Raw genomic sequence first — 23,274 nt, 5'->3', positions numbered from 1 at the left:
ACCCTAAAATATCCCCAATTCTGTTCCATCTTTACAAAAGACCACTTCCACTGGGCAACCAATTTTTGACAGTCAACTGAGTGGTTGGTTAAGAGAGATATTAGGGCTGATCCACAACACACAGTATTCACGACAAGGAGAAACGATCACACACAGTCACTCACTCACGTTCTGTCTAGTAGTGTACCAACACACTGTAGAATGATAAATATACGAACAAGTATTATATATATTATGCAGGTATCATAACAGCATGATAGTTACATTTGAGAAGTCCGCACAAAGTAGGTATTACATCTCGAACAGACTAAGGCCAGAAGAGACGACATGATCATCTAGTCTGACCTGCACATTGCAGGCCACAGAACTTCACCCACCCCCTTCTGTAAGTAGATCTCTAACCTCTGGCTCAATTTATGGAAGTCCTTAAATCATGGTTTAAAGACTTCAAGTTACAGAGAATTCACCATTTACACTCGTTTAAACCTGCAAGTGATTCATGCTGCAGAGGAAGGCAAAACCCCCACAGGGCCTCTGCCAATCTGACCCAGAAGAAAATTCCTTCCCACCCCAAATATGGCAATCCGTTAGACTCTGAGCATGTGGGCAAGACCCACCAGGCGGATACCTGAGAAAGAATGCTCTGTGGTAACTCAAAGCCCCCCCCCATCTAGTGTCCCAACTCCAACTGTTGGGGATTTTTGCTCCTGGCAGTCGCCAATGGGCTACATACCATTTTTGGAAGTCCCATCATACCATCCCCTCCATAAGCTTATCAAGCTGAATCTTAAAGCCAGTTGGGGGGGGGGGCGTTTTTTTTTATTATTATTTTTAACACACCCACTGTTCCCCTTGGAAGGTTGTTCTAGAACTTCACTCTTCTGATAAGAAACCTTCGCCTAGTTTCAAGCCTAAACTTGTTGATGGCCAATTTATAACCATTTGTTCTTGTGTCCACATTGGTGCTTATCTTAAATAACTTCTATCCCTCTGATGTATTTAGAGAGAGCAATCATATCTCCTCTCAGACTTCTGTTGGTTAGCCTAAACAAGCCAAGCTCATGAGAGGAGACTAAAAAAAGATAGGTTTTCCTTTCCTTGGATCATCCTAGTAGCCCTGCTCTGCACTTGTTCCAGTTTGAATTCATCTTTCTTAAACGTGGGAGACCAGAACTACACACAGTATTCCAAACGAGGTCTCACCAGTGCCTTGTAATGGTACGAATACTTCCTTGTCTCCACCGGAAATACCTCTCCTGATGCATCCTATGGCTCCATTATTACATATGAATCTAATCTTACAGCACTTATTCTTAAGAGTACAATATAAATTAACTGAGAATGTAAAGAAATCTGTTCATCAAGCTAAGACTCAGGGGTCGGCAACCTTTCAGAAGTGGTGCGCCGAGTCTTCATTTATTCACTCTAATTTAAGGTTTCTCATGCCAGTAATATATTTTAACATTTTTAGAAGGTCTTTCTATAAGTCTTTAATATATAACTAAACTATTGTTGTATGTAAAGTAAATAAGGTTTTTAAAATGTTTAAGAAGCTTCATTTAAAATAAAATTAAATTAAAATGCAAAGCCCCCCAGACCGGTGCCAGGACCCGGGCAGTGAGAGAGCCACTGAAAATCAGCATGCATTCGATAGGTTGCCTACCCCTGAGCTAAGTTATGACGACTTTTAAAAGGCCTCTAAGTTTGGGGGTTGGTTTTTTTGGTGAGTAACCTTTCTTTAACTTCTCTAACAAATAAAACCCCAATTTCTGAGATTTAAAAATTGACACTCAAATTGTAACAAAATTTATGACAGGCTACTTATTAAAATATCACTGAACTGAAATATGCCATTGGTTTCAGAACTAACTTTCCTTACTCTTCTTTTCAAAAAGCCTAGATAATGAACTACTTTTTGTGAAAGTACAATAAATACCTTTGATTTGACAGCTGCATTTGCATCTCTGTAACAATGCACAACAAAGTGTTTGAAAATGGAAAAAAAAGGTTAATTACTTTCTCGTAACTGTTGTTCTTTGAGATGTGTTGTTCATGTCCATTCCACATTAGGTTTGCGCGCGCCACGTGCACGAGCATCAGAAACTTTTTCCCTTAGCGGCTCCCAGCAGGCCGGCGGGCCCCCGGAGTAGCACCACCGCGCCCCGCATATATACCCCCGCCGGCCCAACCCCCTCCAGTTCCTTCTTGCTGGCGACTCCAACAGAGGGGTAGGAGGGTGGGTGGTGGAATGGACGTGAACAACACATCTCGAAGAACAACAGTTATGAGAAAGTAAGTAACCGTTTTTTCTTCGAGTGCTTGTTTACGTCCATTCCACATTAGGTGAATTACAAGCTTACCTCTGGAAGAGGGTAGGAGTCACGGAACAACTGCTCGGAGGACCGCTCTGCCAACTGCCACGTCCTCTCAGGCCTGCTGGTTGACCGCATAGTGGATCGTGAAGGTGTGCACTGATGACCAGGTGGCTGCTCTGCAGATCTCCTGGATCAGGACCTGTGCCAGGAACACCGTGGAAGTCGTCTGCGCCCTGGTGGAGTGGGCCGTGACCGCTGGGGCCAGAACACCTGTGAGCTCATAGCAAGCCCAGATGCAGCTTGTAATCCAAGACAAAATCCGCTGCGCCGGCACTGGGAGGCCTTGTAACCTCTCGGTCACAGCCACAAACAGCTGTGCGGATTTGCGAAAGGGCTTGGTGCGCTCCAAATAGAATGCCAGCACTCGACGCACATCCAAGGTGTGCAAGCTGTGGTGACTTGGGTCCGTATGGGGTTTCAGGAAGAACACCAGCAGACAAATGTCCTGGCCCAGATGGAATTGGGACACCACCTTAGGGAGGAATTTGGTGTGCGGCCGGAGCTGCACCTTGTCCTTGTGAAAAACTGTGTATGGTGGCTCAGAGGTGAGGGCCCTCAGTTCGGACACCTTTCTGGCCGCAGGTAATGGCAACCAGAAACGCCACCTTCCAGGAAAGGTGGAGGAGAGAACAGGTAGCGAGTGGCTCAAAAGGGGGTCCCATGAGTTTAGAAAGGACCAGGTTAAGGTTCCATGAAGGGACTGGGGGCGGGAGTACAGGAACACCCTCTCCAACCCTTTAAGGAACTGCTCCACCACTGGGTGGGAAAACACCAAGCCCCCCTGAGAACCCTGGATGGAAGGCGGAGATGGCTGCCAGGTGCACTCTGAGTGAGGACGGAGCTAGCCCTTGCTGCTTGAGGTGCAGGAGGTACGCCAGAATGGCCTGCACCGGGGCCTGGCCCGGCCGCACCTGTTGGGGTTCACATGAGAACCTTTTCCACTTGGCCATATAGGCTGCACAGGAAGGGAGCACTGGCTCTCAAGGGCGTTTAGCCACAGATCCTCCACGCCGTCAGGTGCAGTGACTGCAGGTTGGGGTGGAGAAGCCGCCCGCCGTCCTGCGTGGATACTGTTGCCTCCGGCACTGTCTGGCGTCGGTGAGGGGAGCGGGACCGCTGCATCGAGTAACTTGCCCTGGACGGGGCCCCTTGGTGCTCCTGATAGGCCCAGAAGGGCCAATGGCCTGGCGGCCCCCATTAAAGTTGCCAGCTCCCCTGAGGGTCCCTGCTGTCCAGGCCCCGGTGAGATTAGCTATAGCGGCCAGAGCCGGCACCGGACTGCGGCGATGCCGATTGCGAAGGCCATGGCGGTACTAACTATCTGCACCGGCGGGAGAATGAGTGGCTCCTGGCTGAGCAGGACCGGGACGAGTATTCCCTGGACCGGGACCGCCTGCAGGAGACCTCTGGTGCGGGCCGTCTCAACTCCTCCTGGTGCTGGTCTCTGGGCGGTGCTGGAGAGCGGTGTGCCCTTCCTGGCTTCTTTGCATTGACCCGCTGCCGGTGCCGCAACCTCCTTCTGGGCTGTTGGCAAGTGTGAGTCTGCGGAATCAGAGCTCGACTGGGACCAACTCCAGGAGCAGTGCTGGGACGGTGTCTTCGAGCGGCACACCATTGCCAGCTTACCCCTCAACAGCGCCCGAGGCATGGGTGCTGGAGGGTTCTCCCCATATGGGAGAGGGCTCGCCACTGACAGCTCGATGAGGTCCTTTGTGGCCTCAAAAGGTGCCAGGCGTAGAGGACTGATCCATTAGGCCCTCGAGCCCATCATCCGCACTGAGCTCACTTAGGTCTGGGCTCGGTGGGGCTTTGCCGCTGGGACCACCTGTGTCAGCACCGGTACCGTGGCCTTCCCGCTCTTGTCGGTGATCGGTGCCTTGGGAGGCGCCAGTCTCCTGTGTGGGGAATGACCACGCCTTCCTTTAGGCTGCGCCGGTGGTCGCACCAGGGAGGACGATTGGTGCCGGGGCCTAGCCTGGAGTTCCAGGGCCGACAGTTTACAGTGCTTCGCCGGTGCCGGGTCTCCCAATGGCTCTGGGGCACTACGCACGGAGGAAGCCTGAGCTGGCGTCAGGCACTCCGGGCCCAGAGACTGCAATGAGGCCTCCATCAACAGTTGCTTTAGGCGAAAGTCTCTTTCTTTCCTTGTCCTTGGCTTGAACGCCTTGCAAATCCTACACCTTTCAGTTTGATGTCCGTCCCCAAGGCAAAGTAGACACGAGTCGTGGGGGTCACTAACTGGCATAGGTTTGCGGCACGTGGCGCAAGCCTTGGAGCCGTGGACCTGCGGCGTGGCCCGGGGCCAGTGCTGGAGGCCTCCAAGTCCCTAATCACTTAAGTGTTCACAATCTATATGTAAACGAACTGCTAAGGGACTGTTGTTCTACGAGAGAGAGAGAGAGAGAGAGAGAGAGGTTGTTCCAACGCCGCCACGGACGGTAAGAAGGAACTGGAGGGGGTCAGGCCAGTGGGGGTATACATGTGGGGCGCAGTGGCACCACTCGGGGGGGGCCCACTGGCCCGACGGGAGCCGCTAAGGGAAAAAGTTGCCCATGCTCTTGCACGCAGCGCGCGCACGCCAAATGTGGAATGGACGTGAACAAGCACTCGAAGAAGAACTATCTACATTTTAATCGTTTTCTTCATTACATGAAAAATAGTACTAACATCTAACATGAGAAACTTTAACAGGAATTCAATGCAGCAAAAAAACGGATTCACTAAAAGGAAAGGATGAGCTACAGATTTTCTAAAAGCACACCAATTCAATCTAATTTTATTCAGTGAATAATTTGACTTTCTTCCAAAATCATCATCTCCTTTGACAGAGGGAAGAAAAGACAACTGAAAATATTAATATTTCTGATAAAACTGTCATTATCAGTGAAACTTCTTTATTAAGAACATTTCTCGTGTCTTTTGACAGGACTAATACATATTATTAAGCAATGTGTTTGCATTTTTTAAGATAACCTTACTTAATACAGCAAAATTCCTATTTATTTTTATGAACACTGTGCCACATAAGCTGGGGAGCAGATTAAAATACTGAGCTCACAACAAGAAGTTTGACTAAAACTCATATGAAATACCAAGACTTTTATGTGAGAGAAATAAAATGAAACTAAAAGTCATTGAAACATTATCCATGTTTTTAAATATTGAAAGTAATTGTGTGTGAATATAGTGGTTAGGAAAGGTACCAGGCTAAAGACTGAAGTTCTTTATTTATCCACAACGCAGTGGCAAGCAACAGGCAGCATTTGTGCAAGATTCAACACATTATCCTATCACCATGCCTCAATCCTGACATAGAGAGATCACTTCCAGGAGTGAATGGGTTTTTTTTTTTTTATTATTTTGACTGTTTAGCATGCATAAGGTTAGGGTAGTCACTGGAGGCTGTCAGAGGGTAGAACTGTCACCAAATTCATTTAATCTTTGATACTGAACAAGCATCAGATAGTAATAACTGATTTGAACGGGCCCCATAGAGGTGAAAGGCTTTCCATATATCCCAGTGCAGAGTGCAGTTCCACTTCAAGAGGGATGGATGTGAGGAGATTCCACAGGGCATGATCTTCCTACACCAAAAAGCTCATTTCCACAGCAAACCTCTTTTGTGTCCCTAAGCAGCAGAATTTTGGTGCAGAGCTATCGAGTTTGCTGTTACACGGATCAAAGAGCAATTGTACAAAAGGCAAAGGGTACACCACCATCAGAACCTCAAGGCTGCAGTAAGTAGCCAAAAAGGAAAGTAGGATCCCTTCATCACCAGCCCTTATGGAACCATCCTCACTGGCAAAACACTCTACGCAGACTTCATTTCCAAAACAAAGAGCTAACTTCCGGTGGAGAAAGGAGCAGCCAAGATGAGGGAGCCAATACACACATGGGTGCCATCTGTACTGTCGAGGGGATGTGAAGGCCTGGATTCCATAGGAAGAGATTTGTGGCTCTTCTACTGTGGTCACAATAAATTAATAGCTCCTATAGTGCTTTTCCTATCTTTAGTTCTCAAAGAGATTTACAAAGGAGAATTACTCACAAATACTCACTCTCTCTCTACTGAGAAGTAGCCAACACCCCCCATAGGATGATTAGGGAGATTTGGGGCCTCTTATTCTTCATGGATAGCAGATAACATGCCTGTTGGGACAAGTTATTACTCATTCAAAGTTACATGAAGAAACTAGGAGTAAATACATACTGAGGATGACATCTTCCTCCTCCTTGATGGAGATACTTCACTTTCTAGTCCTCCTTGCTCTCGCAATAAAGCTTTAAGCTGATTAACTAAGAAACAAAATTAAACTACTGATTAACAATCAGACTTGATGGAAATCATACAATAATTTTGCTCTGCAGTTCTGAGACTAACTGCCCCAGAATATCATTTACCTGCATGACTGTGTTGCAGTTCCTGCCAGGCTGTTTCCCCACTCTCATCATTACTTGTGGAGGACTGCTCAAGTGCAACTTCACTTTCTCCCACTGTGGGATCTTCTTCCCCCAAGGCATATTTCAGCTGATGGATACTTTTACTAGCACGGTCTGCAAACAATAGCATGTATTAGCCATCAAAAACAAAGAGTCTTTCCTTTCTGATGAAAAAGCAACTCAAATCTAGATTAATTTACAGAACCAGTATTTTAACTCTGTACAAAGATAGTAGGGTGAAATATATTCAGCCTTTGCCTGAATTAAGGATTTAACCTCATTTCTACCTTTGGTGAGTAGCTACCAGGAACTGCTTGACAGACAGGCAGAGCCACTGTAAACCACAATTTACAGTAGTACAGTTTATCTGTTTTAAGCAGACATTAACCACACTAGTACAAATGGCAATGTACCTATCCACAATAGGGGGCTACACTGGTGCAGATACACCAGTGTTTGGCTACTGACTGAAATCCCCAGGGTAGAAAAGGCCTCAGTTACTAATTATGGACTTGAATCTGCAAACACTTACTACCATGAACAACCTCATTGAGTTCAACAAGACCGTTCATAGTCTTAAGAGCTACGCTGGATACAATGTGCAGGATCAGTCCCTAAGTAGAGTGTTGGGGATTCTAATGACAGCCACAAGATAAAGCATTATTCAACAGAACTGTTAAAAATTATCTTAAAGCTCAGCAAACTGGTTTGTCGATTTACAATGGCAATTAAATAAAAGTATCAAAGGAGTTCTGAACAGACTTGAAAGTTAACTAAGAACAGATATTTCCACTAAGTGCTTGGGAAGAAATGGGAAAACAATTTCTAATATTTTATAAAGTCATTCCAGAATGAACCAAAATCCAATTACACAATTGTGACACAATAAATATGTTCCTTTCATTTTCAATGTACCTTTTTAGTACAATGACTATACTTTTTTTTTTTTTTTTTTTTTTTTTGCGCTAAGCTGGCCTTGTTTGAGAGCCAAGTCTCTTTAACTTGGCCAAAAATGTGAAGACGACATGACTGGAATAGATGTCCTGTTATCTAGTACTGACAACTTCAGGACTACTTCTTAACCCTACAATAAATGTTTTCAGATAACCTCAAGGCAATTTCAGAAATATGGTCTTCTGTGTTTTCAAGGCCTTTAAATATCACCTAGACTTTTTTTTTATTATGAAATTTCTTTTTCAACTGTTCGACAGGTTTAGAATGGTTATTGAAATCTTTACATTCCGCTGTATAATAATAAAAATATAATTACCAATAGTACCTTAGCTCTGTTCAGGGTGGATAAAAATCAATGATTTTTTTTTATTTAAATTGGATTTTTTTGATAAAATGCTTTTTGAGGAACAAACCTATCTAAAAATAGTTTTAATTAAGATACATTATGGCTCAAAGATATGTCAACATGGAATAGGGATTATAAATTCTAGTTCTATAGTATGAGACAATATAATTTGTGTAATGTTTAAGAAAAGTTTTGTAAATGAGTTCCAATAGTTCAAGGATTAGGGACCCAATTTTATGGGGTTCCACAAGCTTCTATATAGATTTAGGTTAGTCTTTCTATCTACCCAATGGGACCCAGTGCTCGGTCTAGAAGATACCATCAGAGATGCTTAGTTTTGCGGTTCTCAAACTGTGGATTTATGTCTCCAGAGATAACATGCTTGTTAACAGCAAAACTGTTTTTAAATAAATAAATACATACATACATACACAGAGGTGAAAAACAACAGACCTCAGCTCTATTGTCCATGTACACAGAGTTAATCCCTTGCCTCTCTCTAAAAGTGCAAAGTTTCAAAAAGTTCAATGAATAGAAGATTGTTGGGGGAGGAACAGATCTGGACAAGGAGAAAAAGCCTGGAAATAATTGTGAGACGTGAGGGACATATGCTTGTTTTGTTAAAATATAATAGGTTTGCTGTTGAAGAAAAAAATCCAAAATACTTAACACTGTTGTTTTAGTTAAATAAAACAATTTAAATGTCCGTCCGGTGATGTTCTCCTCCTAATACAGTACGGCAAGAAAATCCTCCAAATATTAATGATTAACGTGTTGGAGATAGTTCACCTCCCAACGACTTCATAAATATCTGCTTCAATTACCTTTGGTAAATGAAATAACTAAACAATCATTCATTTTCTGATATAGCTGTAAAACTAATCTGAAAAGTTTTCAAAATAAATCACTGTTTAAAAAAGTATAGTGTGTACCTTCTAAAAATGAAAACCTCCATCTATCTCTGAGTTGTGAAGAATATGTATGAAAGTTATAACAACCAACAAGAATGCACTTTTATGCAGAAAACCAAGATTACATTGAGTCTTCCTGACCAGCGATTTAAATCAAATCCACCCTGTCTCTGTTTAATGTATTCTTTTGTTTGGTAATGGTAATGGCTACTAGTGGTCATTAAAGAAACCGAGAGCACTGTTTATACGTATAGAACTGTCAGCCCATGAGGTCCTGAACAAATTTCAATTCAAGCAGTTACATGCTGCTTATTTTAATTCTTCGGACATTTTCAATAGGATAGAATTTTTCATCTTCATTTCTGCTGCTAAACTGATGTACACTATGGCTGTAAATAAGATCAGCTGCTGCAATTCAGTTGATGGGGATGTTACTTCTCCATGACTATTACCTACTTTACAAAATTGTTTGCAAAGTCCTTTGAGATTTTCAAAGACATACAGAACTGCAAAATATCTCCAAACTCTATTTATACCTCATTCAAACCAGGTGAAGTGATGTGTCTTTTTCCACTGCAACTTTCAAAAATACCAAACTGTGTAACTGATCCCGCAAGTGGTCCCACTGAAATCAGTTTAGTTCCATGTGGAAGGAAGCATCTACCCGTGCAGAGCAGCTTGCAGGATCAGAGCTTGCAACTGAACAGCAGATTAGGTGCTGTTTCACAGACTGAATATATATCCATAATGGGTCTATCATCTTTTAGTAGATGAGAATCCAAGTCCTTTCACTTAACCTATTTCTCAGACGTTTGCAAATGTTATATTACTACTAATACTGTGGGATTCTAGTCATTCATCATTCAGGAACTTAAGACATTTTTCTAGATTTCTTTCGGAAAGTAATAATATACTTGTGGGGGGGGATATGTCTGAATAAAGACTGGGAGTGGTTGGGTCATCACAAAAACTAAACCTAATTTCCCTAATACTAATTTTCCCCTACTGTTACTCACACCTTCTTGTCAACTGTCTGAAATGGGCCACTCTCATTATCACTTCAAAAGTTATTTTTCCTCCCTTGGTATCCTGCTGTCAATTGAATTGTCTCGTTAGACTGACCTCACGCTTGGTAAGGCAATTCACATCGTTTCATATATTTATACCTGGTCCTGTATTTTCCACTCCATGCATCTGATGAAGTGGGTTCTAGCCCACGAAAGCTTATGCCCAAATAAATGTGTTAGTCTCTAAGGTTCTACAAGGACTCCTTGTTGTTTTTGTAAAAGATGTATTTGGGATAAAAATAAATAAAAATGAAAATAATAAAAATAATAAAAATAAAAATAAAATAAATAAAAATGTTGCAGCCCGACCTTACCCAAGCCATTGTCATATGGCTTCATTTTAGTAAAGCAGGATGAAATTTAAAGGTGGACGTGCCTCTGACAGCCATTATTTTTATAGAGTGAAACTACTAGCCTGATAGGAAGAGGGAAGGAGCAGAGATAAACACTTGACCCTGTCCGCAACAAACACAAGTATATGAGTGCCTCAGGTAGAGTTTGATCCTGTTAACATTCAAGTGTAGAGTATGTCTCTTCAGAAAGTTAGATTTATTGTTGAAGAAATAAAACACACAAATAAACTATTTTGTCCCAATCAGGTGATCAAAGTGAAAGATCAGCCTCGGAAAGCCAGAAAAAGGAAACATACGCAAAAAGAGTTTAGGAATGAAAGATGAAAATCTGTTTGGGGTATTAATGCTGCTTTAGTTAAAAATGAAACCCACAGATGTATTACCACTCTCCACCCCCTAAAAAAATTGCACAAAAACCTAGGGATTTGTATCATCGGAAAAGTTTTAATTGTTATTGCTTCTTATTTTACCATGGAAATGAGGGTATGTCTACACTGCAATTTAACCCTAGGTTCAGACTCAAGCCTAACGCCCTTTCGGTCTACACATAAATCATGCTAACCCAGGGCTGGACCCAGGATCCTGTGAGGTTGCAGAGTCCAAGCCAGAGTCAAGCTGTGACCCAGTTAAAACAACTAGTCTGGAACTCAGGAGATCACGGTTTAGTTGCTGGCTCTGTTATAGACTATGTGGTCTTAGGCAAGCAATTTAGGAAATATCACCCCCCTTTTACAGCTGGGAAACTGAAGCAGAAAGACTTTCTCCTACCATTTGTCTGCCTTGTCTATTTAGATTGTAAGATCTTTTGGACAGTCTCTTACCATGAGTTTGCACAGTGCCTACTACTTAAATAGTCTAAGAAAGTGATCCAGGGATCCTTCAAGCAGCCTGTATTCTCATTTAGCGCTCCGCTCACCCCTCGCCCAATCAATTCACTGACACTTTGGCAGGAATGCAAGAAAGTATTTCTACCAATTTTCTCACACATCGCGCCAAATTAAAACGGTGACGCGAGACTAGTAGTTAGAAGCCTCTGTAATCATTCTTCAGACATTTTATGAGTGGCTAACACAGTTAATAACTCCAGAAATTGCTTCACATCCAGGAATGTAAGTTCACATCTGTTCACCTTGCTTTCTCTAAATTTACCATTGGTTTGGGGGTGATTCAGTCTGTCTACTGTATTGTGTATGGCTGACTCGGATTTTAAGTTCCATGGGACAGGAAGCATCCTGCATTGGCACCCAGTGAAATGAATGAGATAGTTCACACCTCAGAGCTATTGTTTCAAGCTCTCTACAAGCATCTCTATCCATTACTCATTTCACATTTTGAAAGTTTTCCTCACAACCATAATAAATAGAGGTTTTTTTGTTTTGTCTTTATTTATTTATTTAATGGCTCTGCACAGGGCTATCCACATGTTTTTGGCTAGTCTTTTTTGCCACCCAGGAGGCAGGGTGGGAGGAGCAGCATACCCAATTTTCTAGGGCTCTGGAGTAATGCAGGCTTTAGAAACAATAGGGTTGTAACAGACATTTCCATGCCAGAGTTTCTTAAACAATTGATGAGTTCCAAGTTACAGTGACTGTTTCCATACATGAAAAGCTTGAGAGCCTGGCAAACTGAGAACTAGAGGCTAGACTGAATGACTCCAATTGGAACCCTAAAAGGGTATAATTAGATAACAACATGGAGATGAAGAGCTAATTGAAGACATTAGGGTCACAAGATACATGTCATGGAGTAGGATTAGATAAATTTCCACTGCTTCTGCCAAAGTAGAATCGTTTTTTAAATCTGAATGAAACAGAAAACTTCTGTGGAGGGCAAATTAGGTATTTGAGCTACTACTTAACATAATAGGGTAATTTTGTATTGTAATTCAAAATAATATTAGTTTTGTGCCTAATCCTACAAAAGTTTATTCACCCCGTTTGTCATGTCAGTGGGACTAACTGTATGAGACATCAGTGAGACTACTCCTCTAATTAAGGCTTACAGAATCTAGCCCTCAGTAAAAATCTCCTGAATGATGTGGTAAAACTGCTTGTATGCAGTACTGTAATTTTCATGTATAAAATTTGAGTGTCCTTTATTCTTCCGTTTTTATACTATAAACAACATGAAAAAGCAATCTGAACATATGTTTCTGGTGCATAAGATTATGTTGATACATCATTTTCTAATAGATGGTGCTGAAGATATGGGATGAGGCTGCTAGCAGAGGGACAAATTAAATCTAGTTAGATCAGAATTCCACCTAAATGATTCTTACAGTACAACAGTAAACTGGAATAAGACCTTCAAAAAAAAAATTACCTAACCAAATTAAAGCTCTTTGATTGTCGATGTTTATAGGAGCTCTGACAATGACAGAAAATGGCACAGAGGCTACCAAACATGACAATGCACATTACAAAAAATATGCAGCTGCCCCTTAAGGAACACAACCATTGTCTACCGATCAAATATCATAGTTGCAGAGCAACTGCCATAATGGGATAAACAAATGGTGCATCTAGTCCAGTATCTTACTGCAGACAGCAGCCAACACTGGGTGTCTCAGAGAAAAGTATGTTATTTAGTATTTAAATGAGAGTCACACCCAGAAAGCCTAATCAGAATCACACTGTGCACACATGTGAATACACACTTTCCCTGCTCCATAATACAACCAACCATGCAATTTTGGAATTATTTTAATTATTTATCTTCATAGCTATGCATAGAGCTTTAGACAGATAAGATTGACAGGGCCCAGCCCCAAGGAGTTTAAAGTTAAACAACATAGGAGAAAAGGTTTCCCACACACCAACTAACGATCAGTTTATGCCCTGAGATGTGAAGCTTGATTATCCTTGCAATTTTTTCCTAGCGAGTGCAAGTACAGAACATACTAAAGTCTCCCATTCTTCAAAAAAAATGTATTAAGGTTTCCTTTTCCAGAATACTACATTGATTATACTTTTGATATTTGGAGTAAACCTAATAAAAACGGTTTCAGAGTAGCAGCCATGTTAGTCTGTATTCACAAAAAGAACAGTACTTGTGGCACCTTAGAGACTAACAAATTTATTTGAGCATAAGCTTTCGTGAGCTACAGCTCACTTCATCGGATGGAAATAAATTTGTTAGTCTCTAAGGTGCCACAAGTACTCCTAATAAAAACGATTATTCTTGGGCACCTTTTAATATTGGAATTTTATTGCATCAGTGTAAACAATAAAATATTTGGTGCTGTAGAGATATTTTACTGATGTTCTCAACTTGTTAATAAAAAAAGAAAGTTAAAGGTTGGAGTCAGCAACCTGTGAAGCAAAATATGATGCTGAAGAGCTTACTATAATTCAAGGGTATGGTGATCAACTTTGATAAAAAAAAATTACTGGGATAACAATTAAATGTTGAAGTGAAAAAAAAAGAGAAAGTAATGAGCAATGTTTGCCATGCCTAAACAAGAGAGAGGTTTTTCAGATGTTGAACAAGAATCTTAAAGGCCCTCCTCTATAATGAGGCGCTGAAGCCACCACATTCATGAACTCAGATATACCACAAGTGTTCTTTGAGGACTAGTGGAGATGCAAAGCAAAAGAATCACTTACCACAATAAAGACAAAGTTAAAGGGTGAGCTGCCCAAAAGACATAGAACACAGTTTAAGATAATAGTACAATGACAGAGGAAGTGATAATTTAAGAGGAAATAGTTGCTAAGCACACAATTTGAGGGAAAATAAGAACCACGTTCATACTAAAAGGGTATATATTACTATGATAAAAACTGAGGTAAAAGGCCTAGACTGAATAGCTTTTTACAGGAAAATTGCTGGCAGTTATTGGCTATAAATACAAAGGAGGGCCCCACTTTACACAGACAGATGTCACATGAGTCCTAATAGGAAAAAAGTTGGTCAGAACAGTGCTTCTCAAGCTGTCTGATGTGGGGGACCGGCAATTTTTTTTTCCCATGTGCGTGCAAACCGGCAGCTGATGGCTCATGGACAGGCACCAGTCCGTGGACCACCACTTTGAGTAGCACTGTGTTAGAAGGTTGGAGGCACTGGAACCATAATCATAGCAGATTCAGGAGCATAGGAAAGTGAGTCATGTGCAACAAGTAACTGGCCTATAAGGGAAACAAATTCTCTTTTTCTATCTAAACCCATTCACTGAAAACAGGGGGGAAAAAAAACAAAAAACCCAGCAACTGACAGACAGCTACAGAAAGATTTACTGAGCAAAAACATACAAACTTCACTCCAACCACATGTAAACAGCCAAAATAGCACATAATGTACTTCTAGAATACTGTTTCAGCCAAACAAATGGTACATTTAAAGCCATTAGAAAAGTAAAAAACTAAGATCAAAAATACCCATTCAACCGAGTTAGGACTTGCACTGTCTGATTGCCTATTTATCACTGGAAATGTGAGATATGCAGCTTCATAAGAATAATGATTACCTACATCTTGTCTGTATTAAAACAGAACTTCAGACATTTATTTAAAAAAGTTAACTATTATTTTAGTATGTAACCTGAAGAGAAAAAAAAAAGATAAACCACTTCTTTTTGTAATTATTTTCTTGAGCAGCACGTTGGAAAGGACTTTTAGGTTTCCTAAATAATCTTTATTACTTCTCACACCATAAAAAACAGAAAACAGACTGCTTAATTTTTCAGCTGAAGTTAACTGAGCTCATGCTCTTAACTTCTGATAACCAAACTGTTTGAATTCACTATCATGTTGTTTGAATTGCCATATCTGATGGGTGAGTTTTACATGAAACTATTTAATACCAGATCAAAAGAGTGAGAAAAGTAAAAGTTTAATTATTCAAAAAGAAAACAGAATAAAAACACTTAATAGAATGAAAAAATATATGATATAATGTACTAATCTTCCGAGCCAAAACACTGAATAAGAATATGTATAACGTGCTTCAACTGCTTCCCAAATGGTTGATTTCAGTAATGTTTTTAGGCAAGCTAGCAAAAGCAATCCATGTAAACAAAGCGAGGCATATCCGAACTTTGAAAACCTTATCAAAGGTGCAGCAGGCATAATGGCCAAGGGTAAACCAGTGAGTAGCATAAGGACTTGATAAAAGCAAGACAAGGCTAATGAGGAAAGGAGGGACAGGTCACATGTTTGACAAATGTCAATTGGAGGATTTGGAAAGGACATGCTTCCTCTTAAATATGGGTTTTGTGACAAGGCATTCCTAGTCTAAGGGCTCGTCTACACAAGGAAGTTAGTGCACAATAAACTAGAATATAAATACAAAGCACAACAGCTATTCAGCACTAACTCCCAGTGTGGACAAACTTATTCCTCACTAAGAGTGCCTTTGTGCTGTTTAGCTTAGCCCAAAGGCACTCTTAGGGCTTGTCTACACAGGGGAGGGGGTGAAGAAGTGTAGTACAGCAAGTCAATCCAGTTTATTTAACTCACAGTACACAAACCAGACTAATAGCATGCGTATAAGACAAGTGTGCCTCTTTCAATTTGAATCATTCTGTACACATGGCAGTGGCTTGGTGCTTACTAAGCACGTAGCTTTCTTGATGCCAACTTGCAGAGAGCATAAGGATTACAGGAACCCTCTGGGTCTTGTATTTATATTCTAGTTCACCAAAGGGTGTCATGGGAGGTCTCTAATAAAAGCGTATGTCACAGTGGTGATCAGTATCACTGTGAAATGCATGTACAGATGGTATATAAGAAGTTTATATATACACACTGAAAATTATGTTCTTGAGGTCTATGCCTAGAGACAGGTCACAAGCGAAGGTGAAAAGCAGATTTTCTTTCAGACAAGGAACATTTATTGGTTTATATATAAATTGAATATTCTCTGGTTCACAATGGGCAACCATTAGCATTCTAAATCAAATGCTAATGAAGAGCTGGCAGGGACTTCAAAAGAAAACTAACAGGAAGAGGGTCACCCTATCTTGGGGTGTACATCAAAGGTTTGTTTGGGGAGGGGAGGGAAGAGGACAGGCTAGCATCCTGTCCCCTAGGAAGTAAATGGACAGTGAGTTTGTTTCATAGAAGGGGGATCTCAACCAGGCTTGGTTGAACATGCTGGAAGAAACTTTGGGGGAGATAAGCTTTTTTATACTGTAGGATAAATTGTTAGTTAAATTAAGGCTCTAGAAACTTATGATTGTCTTATATGTAACTGTGTTTCCAATATTCTTACTCATTATCACTTGAATCTTTGTTCCTGGATAACAGATTTATAATGAAAACAAGAATAAGTTATCTAAGTGTTGTGTGTTCAAAGGAGCTGTGTTCCAAAATATAATTAGTAAGCTGCAGCGTACTGTTCCTTTAGAAACAGTAGGCCTGTCTGTGAGTGTTCAGTAGACGCTACATAGGTACACAACAACCCTCGAATCCCTAATATTCTATCACTAACCCGCACAGAGACAGCAAAGTCTATGGAAGCCTGGAAGGTAGTGCTTGTGTTGCCAGAGGCTGGTGGTTTCAGTGAGCTAAAATAAGCTTGCTCAGACAAGACTTTCTCACACTAAAGGCAGGAGGTGGTGAAGTGCCTTACAACCATGTGTATCCCTGCAAAGCATTACAGGGCTATGCCATTGGAAAGGTACCATTGCACCATTTTATAAATCTTGGTAATGCTCAGGAGATTATTGATAGCATTTGATACGTGGGATTACCAAACTGCACTAGGACAATTGATGGGAGTCATGTGTCTATTATTTGTCACAGGCTCACAGGGTTCAGAATTCATAAACAGAAAGGAGTATTTCTCTGTAGTGCTCAAAGGCCTGATTGACCACTTTGGCAACTTCATAAACATCAATGCAGTGTGCAAGGCTGGCCTTAAGGAAAATGGTGCCCTGGGCGAACTTGTATTTTGGCACATACCGAATCACCTCTGACCCCACAGGCCCTCCCCAGCTTTTCCCCTCACCCCCATCATCTCCAGGCCCTGCTGCCTCACCCCAGTGCTTAATTTGTATTGAAAGGTTATTTTGGGCTCCCTTACACGCATTAAAGTCTGTATGCACATCAAACATGCCAATTCAACTGTTCAGTCAGTCACAAGAGTCTCCAAATCCAACCCCCTTGTGTCCCCACATCCAACCCTGCCCCGTCTCCCATATCTAGCCCTGCACCCAGAGAGGAAGTTGCCATCGCAGCCTGGCATGCATGGACCAAGCAACCCGACCCAGCAGCAGCAGAGGCTTTCCCTCTCCACACTGTGCCACAGCTCTCCGCTGTCCAGGCTGCTAGGGATTCATTTCAGCACCCCCAGACCCTAGATGCTGCTGCTGCTGCTAGGGGCAGGGGTCAGCGTCTGCAGCCAGCTCCATGCGCCTACAGGTGGGACCACAGCTTCCACACTCTCTCCTTATTCCTCCCCGCCAATTTGATGCTGTCTGTCTATCCCCCATACCAAGAGGAGCTATGTGGTTTCCAGCAGGAAGGCATAGCAAGCAGAGTGGGACCCAACCACAATCCCTCCATACAGGACTCCCTGCCTCCCTCAACACCATGCCTTGTTCCTTGGCTCAGATCTTTCTCGGGCCCAGAGAGGAGCTGATGGGATCCAGCAGGAGGACTTGACAGGAGGAGCAGGACCCCAGTGCTGGCTGAAGTCCCAGCTGTGTAAGGTAATCACTGCTGCATGGCCAGGGAATGTCGGTGTGCAGGCAAAATTGGACTGGCATTGTGACCTGGCACATGGGGTCACAACGCCCCTGATATTTGGCCCAGCTGCCCCTCCATCTATACAGAGGGGCAGCTGGGCCATATTTCAGTGGCATTGTGACTCCGTGCACTAAGTGCTGGAGGGTGCCATTCCAGGCTGGATTTCAGGTGCTGGAGCACACACACACTCCCTCCCCACCAATCCAGCAGTACCATACCCCTGCCCTCTCAGCTGCATGGGCCTCTGTGCACCTACATAGGCTATTTGTCTGCTAGTGCTTTTATGCCATCACTGTGTCTGCACTAGAAGAGTTGCATCACTTTAATTACTTAAAGTGGTAAAACCTGTGTGTGTATACAATAGGGCCTCATGTTGCAACTGATATATCATTAAGGGTTTCATTTCAGTGACATGTACATTTAGAGCGGGTTGAAATTTTCCAAATTTCAAAACTTCCCATTTTAGGAGGAAAAAAATTGAAACCTTCGCTTTCCCCCCAAAAAACCAACCCTAATTGTATTGTAGATTGAACTGCTCAAAAACTCTACTCCTCTACAGTACAGATGTTCCGGTTGTCCAAGTCCCTTAGCGAGTTAGACAGAATGCACAGCTGAATCTACAGTAAACTGTGGTTTTGATCTGAGGGTTGGTGCTATTGGAGCTTCCAGAGTGTTAAAGAAAGGGGGGGGGGGAGGGAGGGAGGCACAAAACAGCTGATTTGGAGCTATCCCTCCTCTTCCCCAGCGAGTTAGAGGGTATGTGGATGTAGTGGAAGTCTGGCACTGACTCAGCCCTACAGTGGTGGGGAGTTTGTAGTTTGATCTGAAAGCAGTGGGCCCAGGGACAGTGGAAATCTTAGTCTGCTTCACCTGATTCAGCTGGCTGGGATTGTTAAGACAGTGTAAGGGGTATCCGCTCCCGTAATTCTACCCGACTGTAGTTCAAAGTTTAGAAGACACGGGGAGTAGAGAGGTGGAGAAGGTGGTGCAGCCCCAGGCAAAGAAGCCAAGCAGCACACTGTGGCGGGGCAACGGCAGGAAAAGAGCTAGCACGCACTGGAGTGGGCCCATGTTGCCGGCAGCCAGGTAGGTGGTGGAGGGCAGGCAGCACTGGGAGGCAGCGGGCCTCGGCAGGCACTGATTGAGGTGGCGGGGGAGTGGACACTGCCAGGAGAAGGGTCCCCGCTGGCTCAGTGCTGCACACAGCGGGACAAGCGACAGCACAGAGAGCGGCCCTGAGACGGGGCCGGCGCGGGCGGGACTGGGGCAGCGAGGCGGTGGCCGTCTCGGGCGCGTGGACCCTACTCACCTCGAAGGCTTCTCTGATACCGTTCCAGGTCGGACTCCTCCCGGGCCTCCCGCATAGGGGCAGGGTCCACGTCGCACACCGTGAGGCGACGCCCGCTCAGGCCCTGGCCTCTAGCCGCGGCTCCCCTTCTCTGCAGCCCGGAGGAGCATGAGAGTTAGGAGCCGTCCCGAGCCTCCCGCTCCCGAGTCCCGAACCCTCCTCTCCTCCCCCAACAGCGCTCGGGAGCCGTAGTTCCGTATCGTTCACTGTCCCCTCCCACCCAACGGCCAGGGGATCTTAGGAGAACTACAGTTCCCACAGGGCTATGCGGCACCAACCTACCCTCCTGACCTCAAGCAGTTTGGGAGCCTGTTGCTAACCAACTAGGAAACGGTCTTCTGGGCCCCCAGCTGAGCGAGTCGCCTTCAGAGCTCCGCCCAGTAACGCGGCACGTGCACACGCTGTGTCATCCCAAACACTACATCGCCCAGCATGCAACGCGCCATCCTCTAAGCCCTGGGAGTTATAGTCCCTACGGGCTACAGCCTCCCCAAGTCTAGAAGAGAGCTGCTGCGTTCGGCTCTCTCCCTTTGTATGCGGCCAGATCGCACCTGCGCACTGCGCAACCGTTCTGCTCCAGCACATCTGCTTCTTTCCCCGCAGTGCCTGGGTGAAGCGCACGCGCAGTAATCTCAGGCAAGAGGGAGTCCATGTTTTCCTCCTTCACGCTGTGCCCCTGGGCGTATGCGGAATGCGCGCCCGCTTCGGAGGGGAGTTCGCGCCTCCATTGTCTGGATGTGGCGCAAGCGCACTGAGAGTTCGCTGGAGCGCCCTCAATCGCCTGGGCGCCTGCGCAGTAATTCTCGGAGTCGGGACTCGGACTCCGTTCGCCCCTCCCCCCCCACGCATTGTGTGTGTGTGTGATAGGGCGGCGCTTGCGCAGTGCCCGCGCCCCGCTCTGTGCCGTTAGCCGCTATGTCCAGGGAATAACGTTAGAGCGGTTGCTAGCGTGAGACCGACAGAGACGGACAGACCCGGAGCGTCCCGCCCCCTGGCGACGAGGAGATGGCGGGTCAGTGAGCGGCGGCGCTAGGGACACCCCTGCCCAGCGAGTCTCCTTCGCGGGGGGGTAAGTGATGATGCTCCTGCCCCATTCCCTTCCCGGCCTGAGCTGGGGCGCCGGGGGGCTGCATCGTCCGTCCCTGCGGGGTGGGGGGTGTGCTCTCGCTTCCCCCGTGCGCCTCCATGGCCGCCGCCGCCGCCCCCTTTGCCGTGCCGTGCCGGGGGGGCGTGCGGCTGGCGCTACCCCAGCCTCCGAGCTGGCCGCCTGCGCCGGGGGGCTTGTTCCAAGCGGCGACTCCTCCTGGATTGCTGGCTGCTCTGCACCGTTCCCACCCGGCGGCCGCCGCCGCCGCCTTTCCCTGCTGCTCCCCGCCCATCAGCCTGCGCTGCCCACGGGCGAGCCCGAGCCGCCGGCCCACGCTGGATGCAGATGGAGCCGCTAAATCGCTTTCTTCCTCTCCCTCCCCCTCCCCGACACAGATGTGCCCCGTGGTGGGGGGGAGGGGAGCCTTCCCTATTCCGCTGCCCCCGCGGACAGAGGCATCCCTTCCCGTCCTCCCTCACCTGGGAAGGCGAGTCTCCTGTAGTGTGGGCTTATTGTTTATAGCCAGGGTCTTTTTGTTTTTAAATCTCTCCTCCCCCGTTGACGGATTTTGTTGTTTCATTGAGTTCTTTTTATTTTTGAATCTTCCCCCGTTTCAAAACTCCCCCTAGTTGGAGTCTAGCAGCCCCTCCACACCACCACCACCCCCATTAGGAGAATGAAACTCTTCCTTTAATGTGTGTGGAAAGGGAAATGAGAAAACCCATTATCTCCCCTCTTATTTGTCTACTTCCTTTCTCTCTCCCTTTCTTTCTCTCTATCTTGAGTATTTTGATAAGGTTTCTCTCTAATTGTTAACAAAACCCGCACTTCCCGAATATTTGATAGACATGGGTTCTTACAAATGTTTATCAGGAAAAGGTAAAATAATTTGCCTTTTGTGAAAGAATATGTTGGAGTGGAAATGAATGGGTTACTAATATAACACAAAGCTGATGGCGCTTTTCAAATATAAAGCATTCTGTGGAAGAGGAAGCTGACTCGACTGAGAAGCAGATGACAGTTGTATGGATGAGCTTTATTTCATGATCTCATCCATGCACTGCTTGGAGCCGGATGCTAGTGGTTCTGCAGTGAGGGTTGGGGGAAGGAGGAGGGATTCTGTTCAAAATTGCCTTCTGGTACATTTAGTATTCAGTAAATCCAGTCTATTCATTGGCATCAGGCGGGGCTACGGTTGCGTCTCTGAATCCAATCAGAGAAATGCCAAATGCATAAAGCACACACCACAACCATTCAGTGTAGTAGTACTGTATGTGTATGGACATTAGGAAGCTGACTCTCAATGAAAGGTATCTGAGAGCATGAGATAGTATCCAATAAGCTAACAACTGTCTTAAATATTTTTTAAATGAGTTGACAACAGGCCACCTATTCTGCAGGGATTTAAGGGGGAGTGGGAGAAGGTTGAGGAGTGTTTATGGTTTAGATGAATTGAAGATATGACATGCCTGTTTCGGATCTTTTGTCATAAGGTGATGTGATAGGTAAACTTGTGAGTTAACCAGGCTCTTCTCAGTTGCAGTGAAATTATAGGTATTCATAAAGTATTCAACTACACTGATCAGGTACCTCCATGGAGTCCCATTCAAGTGAATTGGACTGTGCGCTGGCTCAGGATTTGCCCATATAAAACAGTATGCAGAATCAGAGCCAAAAATTATAACATTAATATGAGCAAAAACAAAATTAAGAGTTCATGACTAAGTAAAACTATTTTCCCATGGTTGAAGAAGAGCTCTGTGGAGATTGAAAGCACATCTTTTTCACAAATTAGTCCAGTAAAAGATACTACCATGCCCACTTTGTCACTCATGTTTTCACATGACTAATTTCCAGGTATTCATTGTGCCTAAGTGTTGGAGAACATATCTTATCCAAAAGGGTATTAACGTGAAATTTGTTTGCTATTAAAAAATGAGTTTAAAAACAGGTGCTCTTGAGCTTTTCTACCATTATTTATGTTTATGCAGTTGCACTTCCCTGTTTTTAAAAATGTTTTTTTCCTTTGTTGCTCGATGAAAGGCTCACAGAAACAGGGGAAACTGACTAACAAGTGGGAAAATAGTGATGCAGAATATACACAAAATGTTGTCCAAATGTTGTCAAAATAATCAAGCTGGAAAAGATAACTTAAAGATTAGAGAAAATATATTTATCTAGAAGTTACTTGATAGTAAGTAAAATATTTTCAGACAGTGTTGCAAGCTAAACTGTAAGCCATCTCTGTAAAAACTTTATTGCGATTTCCATCTTTGGCTCTGATTTTTGTATAAAATATGCTGCATTTACAAGTTGATTTGTTTTGTTTTAAAGCTGCCCGCATTGCACACTCAGGCTGGGATCTGAAAGCCAGGATGGGATTTCTTTCTTTCTTGTGCTTCATCACCAGTAATTTCTGCAGGTAGAATGTAGCTTTCAATTCTGATGATATATAAACCAGAAAATAATCCACTTCACTCTCTTGGATCTAGAAAAGTCTACTTGCTCACTGGTGGTTGGGAAGTCGGACACTTCCCTTAGTAATTGGAACAAGGCCTAAACCATCAACATTTGCAGAATTTGATCTTTCATTTAAAATATTGTTTCTAGCCCTTATGAATACAAATATAACTTATTTAATGTTAACTAATTCTGTGCTGGATCCCTGATTCTCTAAACAAATTGTTCCAGTGGCACAGTTGTTC

At 44.0% G+C, this 23,274-nt stretch overlaps 2 protein-coding genes across 21 annotated transcripts in view; one reads left to right on the top strand and one right to left on the bottom strand.

Moving 5' to 3' along the window:
- Window positions 1-20,228, bottom strand: part of SDCCAG8 (SHH signaling and ciliogenesis regulator SDCCAG8) — a 155,707-nt gene extending 135,479 nt beyond the window's left edge. For 3 of the 11 annotated variants that reach the window (XM_073338254.1, XM_073338256.1, XM_073338250.1), the window contains exons 1-3: window positions 19,444-19,671; window positions 6,777-6,929; window positions 6,586-6,671 (exon numbers count right to left, since the gene is read on the bottom strand). In XM_073338254.1, coding sequence (XP_073194355.1) covers window positions 6,586-6,671; window positions 6,777-6,929; window positions 19,444-19,498 — 294 coding nt within the window. In that variant the 5' untranslated portion in view covers window positions 19,499-19,671. Of the gene's footprint in view, window positions 1-6,585; window positions 6,672-6,776; window positions 6,930-19,443; window positions 19,947-20,033 lie in introns of those variants that run through there. The other 8 variants (XM_073338251.1, XR_012158166.1, XM_073338253.1 and 5 more) reach the window with 8 other exon arrangements.
- CEP170 (centrosomal protein 170) overlaps window positions 19,169-23,274 on the top strand; it is a 181,855-nt gene continuing 177,749 nt past the window's right edge. For 3 of the 10 annotated variants that reach the window (XM_073338247.1, XM_073338242.1, XM_073338239.1), the window contains exon 1: window positions 20,123-20,551. The gene's annotated coding sequence lies outside the window, so the exon portion shown is untranslated. Of the gene's footprint in view, window positions 19,221-20,118; window positions 20,552-23,274 lie in introns of those variants that run through there. The other 7 variants (XM_073338246.1, XM_073338244.1, XM_073338243.1 and 4 more) reach the window with 5 other exon arrangements.

The sequence above is a fragment of the Lepidochelys kempii genome, chromosome 3 (genome assembly GCF_965140265.1).
Source record: "Lepidochelys kempii isolate rLepKem1 chromosome 3, rLepKem1.hap2, whole genome shotgun sequence".
In the NCBI taxonomy this organism is placed as follows: Eukaryota; Metazoa; Chordata; order Testudines; family Cheloniidae; genus Lepidochelys; species Lepidochelys kempii.
The sequence above is the reverse complement of the archived record's forward strand: the minus strand, read 5'-3'. Positions and strand labels throughout refer to the sequence as shown.